Source organism: Nyctereutes procyonoides, unplaced genomic scaffold, assembly GCF_905146905.1.
Source record: "Nyctereutes procyonoides isolate TBG_1078 unplaced genomic scaffold, NYPRO_anot_genome, whole genome shotgun sequence".
NCBI lineage: Eukaryota > Metazoa > Chordata > Mammalia > Carnivora > Canidae > Nyctereutes > Nyctereutes procyonoides.
Genome location: NW_026575048.1, coordinates 31,095,702 through 31,113,120, shown reverse-complemented (window position 1 = coordinate 31,113,120; position 17,419 = coordinate 31,095,702). Strand labels below are relative to the sequence as shown.

Here is a 17,419-nt window from a genome sequence, read left to right as displayed (position 1 = left end):
ATTATAGAATTTTTTCTCTGGTTTAAAACATTAAACAGAGGCTGCCTTGTGAAATGCTTAGCTTGAGATAGAATTTAACACATAAAACATCTAAGCATAAGAGAAAGCAATAGAATCAAAGAACAGAGCTGAATAGATGATAAATTAATAACACACTGTGGGAACTCCTACAATAGGTAGTTTAACCAGATTTGGAAGTTGGGATCTAAAATCCAGACACCACTTAAATCCAGCTGACATTTGTTTTAAATCTCCGGCACTCTGCAAGCTAAATGGGGATTGATAATCTTTATAGCCTTTAACTCAATACTTCTACCTCCTCAATTTTTTATTCAGGTTCCTTTATGACTTGGATATTTAGAATTTTCACAAAATCCATAAAGTATTTATGACATCGGTACCTTTATTTCATGTGTGTACTTCATTTGCTATCTCCAGAGATTCAAGCAGCTTAATTACCACCTGTTACAGGTACATTAGAAGAAGAAAAATGTCTTCTTTTTTTCCCAACCTTAAGTGTCTAAGATTCTTACTAAGAGTAGTTTTCTCTTGTGAGTAACCATAATAAAATTATCCACAAGAAATGCAAAGAGAATGATAAAAAGGCCTTGCATTGCTTAAGTTGTAAGGGATCTGGGGAGAAACTACCAAGAGAAACAAATCATTGAACTTTGTATTTCAATTCCTTTTGCAGCAATTAAAACACCCAAACCTTGTGAACCTCATTGAGGTTTTCAGGAGAAAAAGGAAAATGCATTTAGTGTTTGAATACTGTGATCACACACTTTTAAATGAGCTGGAAAGAAATCCCAAAGGGTAAGTAATCTGGAAACTGAGACTCTGTATGACCACTCAGTTTCATTATATGTTGGGCTAACTGTGGCAGATTTCACATCTGAAACACACTCCTCTTTCTACCAAGATGCATCTGCTGGCTACCTCTTCTCCATCTTAGGATGTGCTCTGAGGGACACAAATACTAACCTAGAGTAAAAATATTTAGGAAGACAAATTGGCTGCAAATATAAATCACAATGCATCCCGATGCTATTATGTATGAGGTTATACCTTGGAGATATTGCAGATTTGGCTCCAGACCACTGCAATAAAGCAAAGATTGTAATAAAGTGAGTCAAATGAATTTGTTGGTTTCCTAGTGTGTTTAAAAAGATATGTTTACACTATATTGTAGTCTATTAAGTGTGTAATAACATGTCTAAAAAACAATGTACGTACTTTAATTTTAAAATATCATATTGCTTTTAAAAATGCTAACCATCATCAGAACTTTCAGCAAGTCATAATCACTAATTGCAGATCACCATAAAATATAATAATAATGAAAAAGTTTGAAATATTATAAGAATTACCAAACACAGAAAGTGAACAATGGCTATTGGAAAAATAGCGCCAATGAACTTGCTTCACAGGGGGTTTCCGTAAACTGTCAATTGGTAAAAAACACAATGTCTGTGGAGTGCAATAAAGCAAAGCACAGTATAACCGAGGGTAATAAAATGAGGAATGTCTGTATGAATTCAAGGAATGAACCATGGTTCAATATTAGGATTCAGTATTAGAATTCATATAATTCACTAGTAGGTCAACGGACCAAAAAAATACATGGGGTTGATAAAATTTGAAAAGGCAGTTGATAAATTCAACATCCTTTCCTGGTTATTGGGTGGGTGGGGGGAACCTTAGCAAACTAGGATTAAAATACTTCCTTAGTGTACATGTGTGCGCGCGCACACACCCCTCTTCAAGTCAACAGCTAATTTTATACTAAAGGAACCACCATTAAAGTGAGAAACAAGGAAGTCAGTTGTCACCAGTATAATGTAACATTCCAAGAGCTCTAGCCAATGTATTGCAATAAGAAATACAAATAGAATGTATAACTTTGGAGACAAGATTAATCATTTTTGTCTGGATGATAGTATTCTACAAAATCTAAGAGAATTGCCTAAGAGTCATTACAACCAGTGGAATTCAGTATAATGACTACAGCTCTCCAAATTCCACACACAAAAATTAACAGCTTTTGTACCAATCAGCACTTTAGAAAATCTAGTGGAGAAGCATCTCATTCAAATATCAACAACAAAAAAGTTTAGAAGATAAAAAGAATTGTTCAGACTCTACGTAAAGACAACTACAAAACTTAGGTGAGGTACATAAATGATTTTATTTAAATTAACATATATTTCTGGGGCTCCCTGGGTGGCTCAGCAGTTTGGTGCCTGCCTTTGGCCCAGGGCATGATCCTGGAGTCCTGGGATTGGGTCACATATCGGGCTCCCTGTATGGAGCCTGTGTCTCCCTCTGCCTATGTTTCTGTGTCCCCCCCCCCCCAGGTCTCTCATGAATAAATAAATAAAATCTTTTAAAAAAATAAAAAAAAATAAAAAAATAAATTAACATATATTTCTGGATGGAAATATTCATTATTACAAAGATACTGCTTCCTTTATTTATTTATTGCACAAAAATCTAATCAGAGTGCCAACGGGATTTTTTTAACTTGAAAATCAAGTTATCTAAATCAGTATCTTTTTTTTAAAAAGAAAGGGGACCTTAACTGCCAAATACTTAAATCAGTTAGAGATTTCCTTTGACAAAAAGTACCATAAACAAAACTAAAAATTTATTTGCCAGGTGAAGAATTAATATAATTTCATTTGCAGATTTTACAAATTAAATGTTTTAAAAGATTAACACCCAGTTAGAAAATATATTCATCCAAAAAAACTTGAGTCAAATCCTACTATTGTTCCAGCTGGATACAGAGAATATAGCAGTAAAAAGAACATACAAAAAAAGTTGCCTAACTTTTATGGAACTTACATCCAATTCCTACATGAAAAAGTAAATCATAAAGCAGAGGGGAAAATGACAAACACACCTTGGAGAACATGTTTATTCTCCCAATTAATTAGAAAAAATTCAAAAATTTAAAATAAGGTACCATTTCTTGCCTATCAAATCAGCAAAGAATTTTGAAAAACCAATATACCTAGCATTGTTAAAGTCAAGGAATCGGTCACTCTGATTCACAGCTGCTGAGAGTATATAATTGAAGGGAAATTTAGCAGTATGTATGAAAATCCTTTAAATGGTTTTCATCCTTTGATAAAGACATTCCATTTAGAGAAATTTATAATAAAATAATCAGATAGTTGCAAAGTTACACATAAGAATGTTCAACACATCAATATTTATAACAACAACAAATTGGGACTGACTTAATTTTCTAATAGTAAAGATTTGGTTAACTTTGTAGCACTTTGCTACATCCATACAATAGAATATGATGCATCCAGCCCATTAAAATGGAAGCTGTAAAATACTCATGTTCTGGGGAAATATTCATGAAATGATACTGTGGAAAAAAATGAGATTAGAAAATAGAATGTCCAGTGTAATTGAAATTTATTTTGAATTGTTCCAATATCCCAGTGAATGCACATATTTTACTTTTAAAATAAAAATTATTTTAAAAAACAGTTTACATGATGAATTAATTCATAATTCATCTTTATTATGAGCTAAATAGGTTTTGTATTGGCTCAGAGGACAGATTGTTTAACCATCCTACAAGTTAATTTATAAACTAACATATATTTTCATAAAGTTAGAAATGTAAACTTCATGTATTGTGCAAGGCCTAAAAATAGGGGCAGCCCGGGTGGATCAACAGTTTTGTGCCGCCTTCAGCCCAGGGCCTGATCCTAGAGACCCAGATCGAGTCCCACGTCGGGCTCCCTGCATGGGGAGCCTCCTTCTCCCTCTACCCCTCTCTCTCTCTCTCTCTCCATAAATAAAATCTTTAAAAAAAAGATTAAAAAAAAGACAAAGACTGTCTTTAAAAAAAAAAAAAAACGGCCCTAAAAATAAACATACCATACATACAATACACATACCTGTTTAACTGAACTAAACATCTTTCTCTTCCCTCTATGCACCATAAGCCTTCCTACCTCTGGGACTTAGCTGATGCTCTTCCTTTAACTTGGAATATTCTAACTTATTCCACTTTCCCTTTCTCTATCATCATCTTTGCAATGGGAAATCCTAGGGGCACCTGGCTGGCTTAGTTGGTAGAGCATGTGATTCTTGATATGGGGGTTGAAAGTTTAAGCCCTATGTTGGGTGTAGAGATTACTTAATAATAAAATCTTTAAAAAATAAATAAAATGGGAAATCCTAGATATTCTCAACATATCAGAAATTCCTCCACGTGGGTGGAATTCCTTCCTCCTTGGCATAGCCACAGAGTTTTATTTCTATCTGTGTTACGGTCCTTGGTACCTAACTGCCTTATGTGATTTTATGTGCATTCTCTCTTACTGGATTGTAAGTATTTTGAGTGCAGAATTCAAATCTAATTAATCTTAACAGCTTCCTCAGTGTGCACCATTCTTTTATTCATTCACTTCAGAAATAAGTTATTGAGGACTTCTGCTGGTGCAGAGGATACAAAGATATAGTGGCTCAGTCCTGCCCTCAAGAAGCTTAAAATTGAATTGAGAGACATATACTCAGAATAGCAGTTACAAATGGCAATGTTGATTGGGTTAATGTTGGTACAACTGCAACATCTGCCAGTCCTGGGGAATCAGGGAAGTTTCTGCAGAGAAGGACGTTTTTAGCCTTAGACTTTACAAAGGGAAGAGTTGGCCAGATGGACAGTCATGGGAGGAATGCACAGCAAGAAGGAGCAAAACATAGTCAAGTAATCTTTCATACAGTGTATTTAAGAACCACAGGGATCTCTCTCGCTCTCTCTTTTTTTTTTAAGTTTTATTTATTTAATCTCTATACCAAGTGTGGGGCTCAAACTCATGACCCTGAGAGATCAGGAGTCTCACACTCTTCCGACTGAGCTACCCTCACAAGGATCTCTGAACTACCTACTTTCCACTCTTTTAAGTTTTATAAGTGTATTTAGCAGGGCTAGTGCGTACATGTGCTTTTGGTCCACCCTGAGATCTACATAGGAGATCAGTGCAGAACCTGCCACTCTTTTTATGAAATGCAGGGTACTTCTGCATAACAATGATTAATTTAAAACATCCATCTTCACTCCCTTCTTAAAACCTACTTAAGTAATAACAAAGTGTAAAACCAGTGAATAGAAACAGGTGAATAACCAGACTGCACACATACCAACCCTGTTTGAGCCATTGTTTAATAGAGTAAATTCACAGTTTGGATAAATAACTGGTGTGCAGATATGAGGCAATCAACATAGTGGACAGGTAGGCTGAGCTGTGGGATGGTGAGCTGATGACCAAGAGATCCAAGCACTAAATCGTATCATTAAGAAGAGCTGATTTAACACTAAGATGGTGAAAATGTACTGCTTCCTCTGCCAGATAAAACCTTTGGTGTCTTCTGTTTGGATAGAAAGAAAAGCACTTGTTATTTAGATCAATAGCTGCATGCTGAGTACTGGTACTGAGACTGGGCTGGATTTGGTCAAGTAAAGAAACTATATGTATGTACAGCAGCTGAAACTGGCATCACCTGATTAAACTTAAAATAATCTATTCCCATTCTCTAGGACCCTGCTGTGTTCTATAGTAAGTACAATGGGCAAGTTAATTGGTTATGTGAGAGAAATTGCGTCCCTGCCAGAGGAAGGATTTTCCTTCCCATTGCACTATGTATAATGGAATAATCCTGCCTTCAAGAAGATTAAGATCTATTGAGGAATCAGAAATGCAAAGGAACAATTATAAGTGATTATAGTATTATAAAGCTAGTGGTTTATAAAACTACAGCTGTCCATTCCACTTCTGGCTGACAGTAGCACATTATGTATATATGTAAGTCAGGCTTCTTCAGTTTCTTTTTTTTTTTTAACTTTAGCTTTATTGAGGTATAATTGACATATAAAAGGTTTGAATTTCTCTCTCACTTAACTGTTCATAGAAAAATTCCCATAAGACAGGGTGTGGTTTGGTAGAAAATTGACTGTGAATCATGAGTACCGAGAAATACATCAATGAGGGTTGCACAAGCATCATGTCCCAGATAATGAAGTGTAGGGAGAGCCTTTCTTTGAAATGGCTTCCTGATTTCAGTGGGGATGATGAGATCCCTGGATGACAGCGGCCAAATAGTAGTTGTTCATTTTCAGAATTGTTGTAACAGGCAACAGAGCCAAGGGTGATTGATCAAAATGGCCTAATTGACCATAGGGTCTCTCAAACCAAAATAAAAGGGCAGACTGCTAAGGTTCTGTTTGTTCTATAAAACTGGTGAGAGGCTTGACTTGAGTCACCACAATAACCAGTTCACAGAACCAGTACCTGGTGACTCAAGGGAAGATGGCTGTCCTTGAGGAATGGCCCTGCAATAACATCACACATCTGTAATTAATTCTCCTCTTAGCCTGCCCCAAAGTAGTCTGTTGCCATTTACCAGGACAGTTGCATACTGGGAAAAGAGAAATACCCTATATTTCAGGAATTACTGGACAAGGCTCTGAGGTAAAACCAGTGACCAGTGACCTTGAAAGACACTGCGGTCAGTTTAGAGGGATGGAAAGCAGGAAGCATTAAGTCTGGTGGTAAATGAAATCTTGACTCAAATCCATCTCACAGTTGTCCTAGTAGGTCCACAGATCCATCCTTGGGATTTTTTTCCCATTTCCTACCTGGATAGTTGAAATGAATACACTAGAAGAAGGGAGAGGGGGAGGTGGTGGAAAGCCAACTGGCTTTGATCCAAGGAATGAAAACTATGGTGGTAGGAAGAGCCTGGTACAATTGGCTGGTATGCTTCTGCTTCTTTACCAAAATAGAAAACTGAAAGCCATACCATGCGTTTGGGGAAGAGCATAGATTGGCACTACCATTAAACACCTTGAGGAGGCACAGTTGAGAGGTAGATGAGCATGTTGCGAATGAAAAATCCTCTCCAACACTCTATCTCGTCAGATCTTTGGATCTCCTCCTCCTCATTTTACTAATGATTTCTGGCATTCAACTTCAATTGCCATAGGCAACCATTTAGCCAGGTTTTAATCAACCAGTTTAGTAATCAGCTAGATTCATTCCTAGCTGTTCCAGGTAGTCTGTTGAAACTAGAATCTCTAGTAAGTGTGTCCATATTATAATAATCAGTCCAATATAAAATTATGATTCTTCCTCCCTGGTCCTACATCAATGAAATCCATTCTCATAGGCATTCCCCATTGGAAATTAGCAACATCTTATAGTTCTTTTGGCTGCATAAACCTCTTCCTCTGTTTGACTTTGTAATAGTCCCCATGGGACATCCTGAAATCTGACTTTAGATAAGGTTTGGAGACCTTGAGAAGTGTTGGGGAGAGGAGCCTTGAGAAGAATGGTTATCCCCATGCAACACAGCTACCTCAAGTGAGAACATTAGAGGGTTTCTGTCAAGGCAAAACCAGCCTCATCATACAAGTTTGGGGACCAATTTGCATGAGATGGGATGTTTGGTGGGAAGTTGGGGTGCTCTTAGCTATATAAATACACCTGAGTGTCACATTTCAATTCTTGAAATATAGATAGCTCTTTCTCAGTTAATTGAGAAATTAATTAACCTCGTGTAAGTTAAATCTATCTCATCACTTAACACCCTGCAAGATTATTTTCCTTGGTTTGATTTTTCAGTCATTTCATGTTATCCCTAAAGGTCCATGAAGTGAGTTCTACACACGCAATTAATAAAGGGATCTTTTAGGGCAAGCATTGAAACTCCTGGCTTCCTAAGTGGGTCTTGAACAAAGATATTAAAGCCCTAACCCTATCCTTCTTAAAAATTTCTCATGAAGTTAGAAAAAGCCAACCTGCTCCTCTTTTCTTTTATTATTTATGTTTCCCATGTTGTTCCGTCACATTCAGTCCGCCAAAGGCTTGCCTTGAATGGGCATTTTATTCCAAATGACCACAGATGATGATTTAACAATTGTTTTATCTCTAAGTGCCCATCTACTACCTAGTCCAGTTGCCAGTGGTACTCAGGTTCCCCCACCTTTAGACCCAATTAAATCAGATAGCCAGTCCCCAATTCCCAAGGCCTTGGTGTCCTGCCCACAAACGCTTCTGGTATCATCTTCTGAACCAGTCAGGATTCAACAACAGAATTCACGCCAGCTAGTTTAAATGAAAAGGATTTATTATAGGGTGCTGGTTTATAAAATTTCCAGAGTGCCTGTAAAACAAGGTCAGTGAAATACCTATTAGATACCAGGTACCATTCTAGGTACCCCCAGGGCTACAACAGTGAATAAGACAAAGTCCTTGAATTGAAAGAAAACACAGGGAGTGGTTAGAGAATGCTTAGGGAGGGGAGGAGAACGAACAATAAACACAAGGATCTGGAGGTGTGAACAAGCCTGGCATGTTCAGGGAACCACAGAAACCAATGGGGCCAAAGTGGAGTATCTGTGGGCCTATGGGAGGAGATCAATGGGGAGGAGGTTACTGAAGTGGCAGTGTTACTCGGGTAGTGACAATGAAATCAGGTTTTCCTATGTGAAGTTGTTTAACAAATTAAAGCAAAGATGATAAGCCCTGATGTCAGCATTCGGATTCGTCTCAGTGACCCAAGAGAGCAGTCCCTGAGCAATCCAGTCTGAATTTCCCAATCATGACACCCTTCAATCTTGAGTAAGGATGTCTGGTTTTTGCTCTCAGGCCTTCACTATTCCTTGCAGTATTTGTTTCTGCACTTACCCAGGGTATAATACCTGAACACTGAGTGTCAGTTGACTTCTGAAGGTTTGATTTCACTTCAAAACACTGAAACATGCTGCCTTTGGCTGAATAATGTTGCAATCCTGTATCTTTCTGGAATGAGCACTGTGTGAATCTGTCTTCTCTTTGATAACTATCTTCTCTTTGTAAGATCAATGGTATTTGTTTGTAGCTGGTATTTTGAATATATGTTGTGTTGCCTATGATGGAACCTGCTTTCTCGAAATCTGAGCTGTTCTGTGTAGAGCAGAGCCATGACACTTCCCATGAGATGCCACAAAACAAACATTCTTCTTCCATAGCAAGAACCCAGGACTTTCGTATGGCATTCATTCATGCTGGATTCCATGTTGTTAACACTAGAAACCTTGGTTCTACCAGTCTTTGAACCCTTGCCCAATCTCCAAATTCCAGGACTTGATCCCCCGGACCTGCAGTCCTTACATCCCGCCCAGCATTATATTTCTACATGAATTGGGCTGCGTGTTTCTCTTAACAGTCCCTCACAAGGACTGAAATCCATTTCCCTTCCCTCTACCACCACCACTCTAATCAAAATCACCAGATCTCACCTGCATCATTAAATTTGCCACCTAATCAACCTTCCTGTATCCACTCTGACCCCAGAAATCCATTCTCCATGTTATGCCACTTGCCACCTTGAGTCCTTTCAATGGCTTTCCCTTAGACTTAGAATAAAATTCAAACTACTTACCCAGATCTGTAAGGCCTGCTGTGCTTTGGCTCCTGCCAACCTCACCAACTTCTTCACTCATACTTTGACCACACTGGCTTCCTAACTGTTTCTCCTACACTCCCTGTTCTTTCTTACTGCTATTCTCTTGGAGTTCTTCTTGTCTTTGTACAGGGTCTCAGTCCTATCTACTGGTCTCCCCTGATCCCAGACCCTCATTTCCTAAACCTATGGAGAGATAAAAACCCAGACTCTTAGGGGATAGTCATCATCATCGTCTTCTCCTTCCTCTTCCTCCTCCTCTTCCTCTTCAGATTTTATTTATTAGACAGGGAGAGCACAAGCAGGGAGAGCAGCAGGGAAAGGGAGAAGCAGAGACCCCCTGGGGTTTGATCCCAGGAGTCTGGGATCATGACCTGAACCGAAGGCAGATATGTAACCGACTAAGCCACCCGGATGCCCAGGAATAGTCTTCTCAATAAACTCATGGGGCATTGTTCCATTTTTACACATGAGGAAAACTGCAGGCACAAGTAACTTGCCCAGAGTTATAAAACTTGGAAACAGCACAGCTGGGATTTGAACCTTGCCTCATAGTGTTCAAAATGGCTGTACTATTCTTTTTGTCTCTGAATTTTGACATAACCTGATCTTTCTCCCCTCTTTGCCTAGAACCAAGCTGGAGACGACATTGCTTGATTGTTTTTATAAGAGACAGGAAATAGAAATGGCCCTATATACTTGCAGTGGAAAGGGATTTAATACTGAGAACTAGGGCTTTCAAAATTAGTAATATTTAATCATCAGAAGAACTGGAGTCAAAGGGCTGCCACCAGACCATGGATATCAAGAATGTGCCGCCATAATTGTGACCTGAAATCAGAAAACTGCCCTGCGAAAAATACCTCCATGTACTTGTTGCTGTTTCTCAGCATGTACTGCAGCTCCTCCTGGTGAGGTCTTCTAGCTAATGCCATGCCTATGTCATACATAGGCCATCCCACTCCTCTGTAAGACCAGCTACACCTACAGGATGAGTTTAGTTTTTAAAAACTGATCTAAACATATGATTTAAATTTCCAAATGTGATAAAATATTAAGGCCAAGTGATGGGGGTATTTGGAATATTAGATATTCCAAACACATCTAATATTAGATAATTTAAATTTTTTTAACTAAAAAGTTCTTTAGGGACACCTGGGTGGCTCAGCAGTTGAGCGTCTGCCTTTGGCTCAGGGCGTGATCCTGGTCCAGGAATTGAGTCCCACATCGGGCTCCCTGTGAAGAGCCTGCTTCTTCCTCTGTCTATGTCTCTGCTTCTCTCTTGTGTCTCTCAGGAATAAATAAATAAAATCTTTAAAAAAAAAATCTTCAAAAGACATCTTGTGTTTCAGATTTTCAAACCTGTAAACAGCAGCCTCATCCCCATGAACAGGGTTGAAAAACAAACAACACGTGGATATTGCAGCACATATGCAGAATCCAGTATATATCAAGTCTTCATGAATCAGTTTTTAAACAAGTAAACAAATAGCCAAAAAAGACACAAAGGCCATGAGCAGGAAGTACACAAAAGAAGAAATGTAATGTCCAATAAACATGTGAAAACAAAAGTCACCAATAGTGAAATGCAAAAGAAAACCAAAATGAGCTATCTTTTTATTTTAACCACAGTTTGGCAAACATGACATCGGCAAAACCGGATGTTGGCAAGACAATGAGGAAACAGGGGCTTTAATGCACAGATGTTTGGTGGGCGTGTAAATGGGCATAACCTTTTTTAGACAAGGTAGCTTGGCAGTCTGTAACTGAAGGCACATCATGGGACAGTGATGAATGGAAAGATAATAACAGAAAGTTAAAGGGAATGTAATTGCTATAATTTATAGAGATGGTTAGACAAAGTAGACTACTCCCAGGCAGAATGTAAGTTGCCCAGATCCCCAGTTCTGCAGGGAAAAATACCTTCCAGTACTTCCAGGATTCTGCAGGGACAAGAAGCACCCAACCTCCCCTTCTCAGGGGACGTGTGTGTTCCCTGGCTGGCCCCGGCTGCGTACCTGCCTGCTTACCAGGTATGAGAAACTGTTACACAACTACAGCACCTACTTGAATGTGTTTACCACCAAACTGCTGGAAGCCAGTCTTCAGGTATGCCTTCCTTCCTGCAAAACCAGGTTTCAGATTACCTGAAGGTCATACCTGCAGGATCAAAATGTAAAATGTGCCCTCCATTGGTTCTGGAAATCCCATTTCTGGAACTCACCCTAAAAAGATAATTGCACAACTGTAATAAGATGAATGATTATGGATATTCATTGAAATGTTTCTAGGAATAAAACTGAGTCAACCTAATTGCTCACCAGTGGGAACTAAGTAAGTAAATTATGACACATCCATATAATGAGACCATGAAATAGATGTAGACGCATTAGTGTTTATACCCCTATGCATAAAAGGTTTCTGAAAGAGGTGGGGGAGGTTGCAGAGATTGAAATGTTGGACTACCCAGTTATGGAAGACTTTTCTTCGTGGATATACTTTTATACTCTTTAAATTTTGAGCCATATGAATGCATTTATTTAAAATTAAAGGAGCACCTGTGGGGCTCAGTTGGTTAAGTGTCTGACTCTTGATTTTGGCTCAGGTCATGATCTCAGGGTCGTGAGATCAAGCCCCACGTTGGGCTCTGTGCTGGGCATGGAGCATGCTTAAGATTTTTTCTCTCCCTTTATTCCTTCCCCCCACACTCACTCACTCTTATTCTCTCTCTCTCTTTCAGATAATTAAAGTTAAAAATACAGAGAGACAGAGGGAGAGATACAGGTACCTGAAGAGACAGCCACTGTACATTTCAGCAATTAGTTTGGGGTAGCAAGTTTTGAGTCAATACTTTCTATTCCTTCATGTTTCGATACAGTTTGAGTTTGATTTTTGTGATAAGCATATATCATTTCTACAGATCTAAAATTTTCAAATTGCAAGAGAAAATTATCTATAATGAAAACACAGTAAAGCAATTTTCATTAACACATTCAAATAAAATATCTCCAGCACACCCTTTGCACCGTGTTTGTTGGCCATGGCAAGCCCTACCCACTCCATTTCTGTTCCCAGCACCCACGCCTGACTCTATCTTAGGAGTTTTCATTTCCATTTTCATTTTCTTTCCCCTAGAGTTGCTGATGGAGTGATCAAAAGTGTATTATGGCAAACACTTCAAGCTCTTAATTTCTGTCATAAACATAACGTAAGTAACATTTTCCAATATATTTGTTAATTTCTTCTTTTCTTCTAAATAGCTCAGGGATCGCTTTAAAGAGCTAAGGATGGAGGGAAAGGAAGACAGTCATAGAATATGGGGAATGCAATCTGTGGCTTTTTTTCTCCCCAATTTCCATGAGAACCAAATTAGTAAATCCTTATGAATTAATAGCTTGTGTAAACTTAATGTTCCTTTTGCCATCCTATTGGAGATTCCTGTGATCATTGTTAATGGGTTAAATAAGTTTGGTTAAATAAGTTTGCAGGATAGCAGTGGTGTAACTCCCCATGGCACTTGATTTGATTTTGTTTTTATGTTTTCTGAGTCCTTTGTTCTCTAACAGGCCCCCTTCCTCTATCCCTTTTTTTTTTTTTAATTTTTATTGTTAGTTTTCTAGATCCATAGTTCTCAAACCTGAGCATGCATCAACTGCCATGGAGGTCTCATTAAGATAGAGTTTGCTGCCCCCGCCCCTTCAGAGTTTCTGATTCCAGAGGTCCGGGGTAGGGCCCCGAGAATTTGCATTTCTAACCTTTGCCCAGTTAATACTGAAGCTGCAGGTCCAAGAAATACACTTGGAATACTACTGTGTTCCAGAGATCCTTGCGGCTGATTGCTTCCTGTGTCATTTAACTTGTTCTTTCCCTGTATTTCTAGTAAATTGGTATTGTGTCTAGACACTTGATAATTTCAGTTTTTCAAACAAGAATATTTCATATGTAATGCTGTACATGTACATGTCTTGTGTTAACATCACAAGGCATATGTCAGCTGTTCCACTTTTGATAATCTTAAAATAGATTAGTGGACTAAATCTTAAAATAGATTAAAAGCTATTAGTTTGATCCTCTCCATTATTAATTTCCTGGTCAGCCTTTTTACTTGATGGCTTTAGCATCCATTGTTGTTTATTGCCTATATCTAGTATTTCATTAGGGTTAAAAGATGGTGATTTTCAAAATCTATTATTTCTTCTGCATTTATTAATTCGAATTTTATGGAGAAGAACCAACCCTCAAGGACTCTGGCTACAGTAAAATACAATAAGATAAAGATGTGATTATTCCTTTATTTGCTAACACAAACAGTGATAAGTTGGTATCTTTGCAACCTCCAAGAGTGAACAATGAAGATTTTAGGGGAATATAGACATCATTACAAACTTATGGATCTTATATCATTGATGTGTTTCAATCCTTTGCAATTGTCATTCTAACATTCAAATTGTCCCATCTTGGACCAGTGGGAACTTCTTTAAGTTGTCTTTGAGAGACTTTTAATATAATGATAGTTTTTAAACAATAACTCTAGACCTTTTGAGTTGGTACCTAGACAGAGGCAGTGCCTGAGCAAGATACAGACTACCATATGGTCAATGTTGATGTCAGTGGAATGTCTAACATAGTCTAGGATTGCTGGAAAAGAATGAAAAATCATGGAAATAAATTTCAATACTTAGGGGAAGCTTCCTTTAGTTTTAAGAAAGTCAATGAAGAGTTTGTTAGGATCAATCAAAAGCTTATATTTTAAATAAAGTATTTTGTTAAGATACCTGGGGAACTCATTCAGTTCAGCACCTGACTTTTTTTTTTTTAAGATTTTATTTATTTATTCATGAGAGACAGAGAGAGAGAGAGAGAGAGAGAGGCAGAGAACAAGGCAGAGGGAGAAGCAGGCTCCATGCAGGGAGCCCAATGTGGGACTCAGTCCCAGGACTCCAGGATCACGCCCTGGGCCGAAGGCAGGGGCTAAACCACTGAGCTACCCAGGGATCCTCAGCGCCTGACTCTTCATATCACCTCAGGTCTTGATCTCAGGGTTGTGAGGTCAAGCCCCAAATTGGGCTCCATGCTGGGCATGGAGCCTACTTAAAAAAAATAAAAATAAAAAATATAGAGAAATACTGTTCACAAGATACATAAGTCTGGTTTTCATGATGCAAATGCTTTCAAATACTTACTAAAGATGATGCTGAATTAAAACCGCATCTCTGTTGCTTTCCATCATGCTATCAGAAGTATTAAAGTTTACCGAAGGTTCTTATAGGAGTGTTATGGGTAGTTAAAATTATTTTTGAAAATCGTGTTTACCGGGATCCCTGGGTGGCGCAGCGGTTGGGCGCCTGCCTTTGGCCCAGGGCGCGATCCTGGAGACCCGGGATCGAATCCCACGTCGGGCTCCCGGTGCATGGAGCCTGCTTCTCCCTCTGCCTGTGTCTCTGCCTCTCTCTCTCTCTCTCTCTGTGCGACTATCATAAATAAATAAAAATTTAAAAAAAAAAAAAGAAAATCGTGTTTACCATAGTGTTTGTCCTTTATCTCTATTATCAGACACTTTCCTGTGTACTAGTTTATAAACTTGAATGCAATATCGAGGCTGATTTACCTTTGTATCTCTTCAACATCTAGCATGGTCTTCTTATATAAAAGGTGCTCACTCAATAAATATTTGTTGAATAACTAGATGAATGAATGAATGAATCAATCAGCTTACCTACCTAATTGTAATTTATAATTTCCAGCAGAACCAAACATTATTATAGCTCAGTGCAACTCATCATTTCTCTGCTCAGAACATGTTCTGTATCTTAAGTTTTAAAACCTCCAATTGATAATTCATGACCTCTATTACAAATGGATAATTTCGTCGGGCTCTCTGCATGGAGCCTGTATCTCCCTCTGCCTGTGTCTCTGCCTCTCTCTCTCATGAATAAATAAATAAATCTTTTTTTAAAAAAAAGGATAATTTTTCAGACACACTTCCCTCCTCCAACATGGGAATTACTTCTGAACTCTGGTTATCTCATTTTCTTATGCTATGGTAAGCCTTTGTGTATCTTCTTATTTTATCTATTACTAAAATGCATGCAAAGGAAAAAATTTAGGTCATATATAAACTGTTACAATACTGCATCTAAAACCTTTACCCCCCCCCCTTATTTTTAAAGGAACCCTCATGATACTCTCAAAGAACAGATAAGGCAATCTAACCCAATGGTGTTGCTGAAAATTCACAACTTTCAACCTATGGGGACCGTGACTACTTATTATCTCCAGAGTGGTGATCCGAACTAAGACAAGGAAGGTTAAAGTAGTAAGGAATTAAGACCTTGTTACTCAAAGTGTAGTTAACAGAGACCACCTGGGAGCTCATTAGAAATGCAGAATCTCAGGCCCACCCTAGATCTATTGAACCAGAATTTGCATTTTAATAAGATCTCTAGGAGATTCATGTGCACATTAAATTTTAAGAAGCACTGGACTTAAGAAAATACCTACTCATTTTGTTCTTTCTCACCCAATAACATTGCTAGAATGAGTTAACTAAAGTGACCCATTTAGTATCATTATGAACTCATGGATTTTTATATACTTGATATATTAGACAAAAAGAACTTTATCTTAAAATGCCAAAACTACAGTGACTTCAAAGATGTGTGTGTATTAGGCTGCAACATCCATCATCATCTTCTTCATATTAATGTTCTGGCTGTCAAGAAGGAGGTCCTTTTCCTCACTGCTGTATTAGTATCCATCTGTAAAGCTCAAAGAGGATGACCTCAGATAACAAGACTATTATTTAGGAACACCTGGCTGGCTCAGTTGGTAGAGCCAGCAACTCTTGATCTTGGGATCATGAGTTTGAGTGCCATTTTGAGTGTAAAGATTCCTTTAAAAGTAAAACATTGATTTGATCAGGTTATATGAGAAGCAATTTGTGAAAGTTCTGGAGTTTCTTAAAGTTGAGAGTCATGGATATCTTTTCTTGTTGGCTTGTGAGCCAGTTAAAATGAGATTATATATTAACCACAATAACCCAACATGAGCAATGTTTTTTTCTAAAAACTGTGTATGCAACCCAGGTTATTAAAAAGAACTGCTTCTGTCACAGTGACTTGCAGGTTTCTTGTTCTTTGGTGGAAAGTAAGCTGATTGCAAGAAGCACTGCCGAGTTAGCACTGAGTGTGGCTTTGCAGCCGAGAAAGTGAATATTCTGCGACTCACTCAGCGGCTTCCATTCTCCATGCTTGACTTCTTACTGTTTCAGAGATTCTTACTCTTTTTCTTTCTTCAGTATCCTATTCCTCATTATTTTGTAGCTTCTCTTACCTGCACTTACACCCATATTTTTTTTTCTGTTTCTTTGGGACACATCAATACTTCATTTGCCTTTGTATTTTTTGGTTGGAAAATAGATTACTAAAAATTTCGCATGGATTTGCATTAGATCCAAAAATCATATTTAAATAGGCCAAAAAACAAGTGGTCAATGTAAGTCCATCTGCTTGATAATGCCACACATAGTCCAAAAATTGTAGGATTTGATGCAAACTCTTTTGAGGGACACAATCTATTCCTAGTAGATCACCAACTATTGTGAATAGAACTCAGTGTTAATCTAATTTTCATAAGTGTGTTGCTTAAAAGATAGGATCTCAAAACTATGTTGGTTTATATTAGAGCAATGTATCTTTAAAAAATTAATATCTAAGGCCTTAGGACATTAAAGAGGGCTAGAGTTTTCTTCTTTTGGTCATACAAATTGTGAGACAGTTGACAGTAATTGAGACTAACTAGGAACAAACTTCTACTACCACTGCCATTTTTGTGACCTCAAATGATTTTGGATTCAGCCTTTTCTCTTCCCAGATAGCTCCAATAGAAGCAAAGAAAAATTATTTCAGAATTGTCAATGTAGCAGGAATTTATAAAGGGACGAGTAGCA

The 17,419-nt window shown here is 38.0% G+C and overlaps 1 protein-coding gene across 2 annotated transcripts in view; it reads left to right on the top strand.

The window, feature by feature from the left end:
- CDKL4 (cyclin dependent kinase like 4) overlaps positions 1-17,419 on the top strand; it is a 49,258-nt gene that overhangs the window by 17,277 nt on the left and 14,562 nt on the right. For both annotated transcript variants that reach the window (XM_055327363.1, XM_055327362.1), the window contains 2 exons: positions 695-816; positions 12,607-12,679. In XM_055327363.1, the coding sequence (XP_055183338.1) occupies positions 695-816; positions 12,607-12,679 (195 nt within the window). The remainder of the gene's footprint in view (positions 1-694; positions 817-12,606; positions 12,680-17,419) is intronic.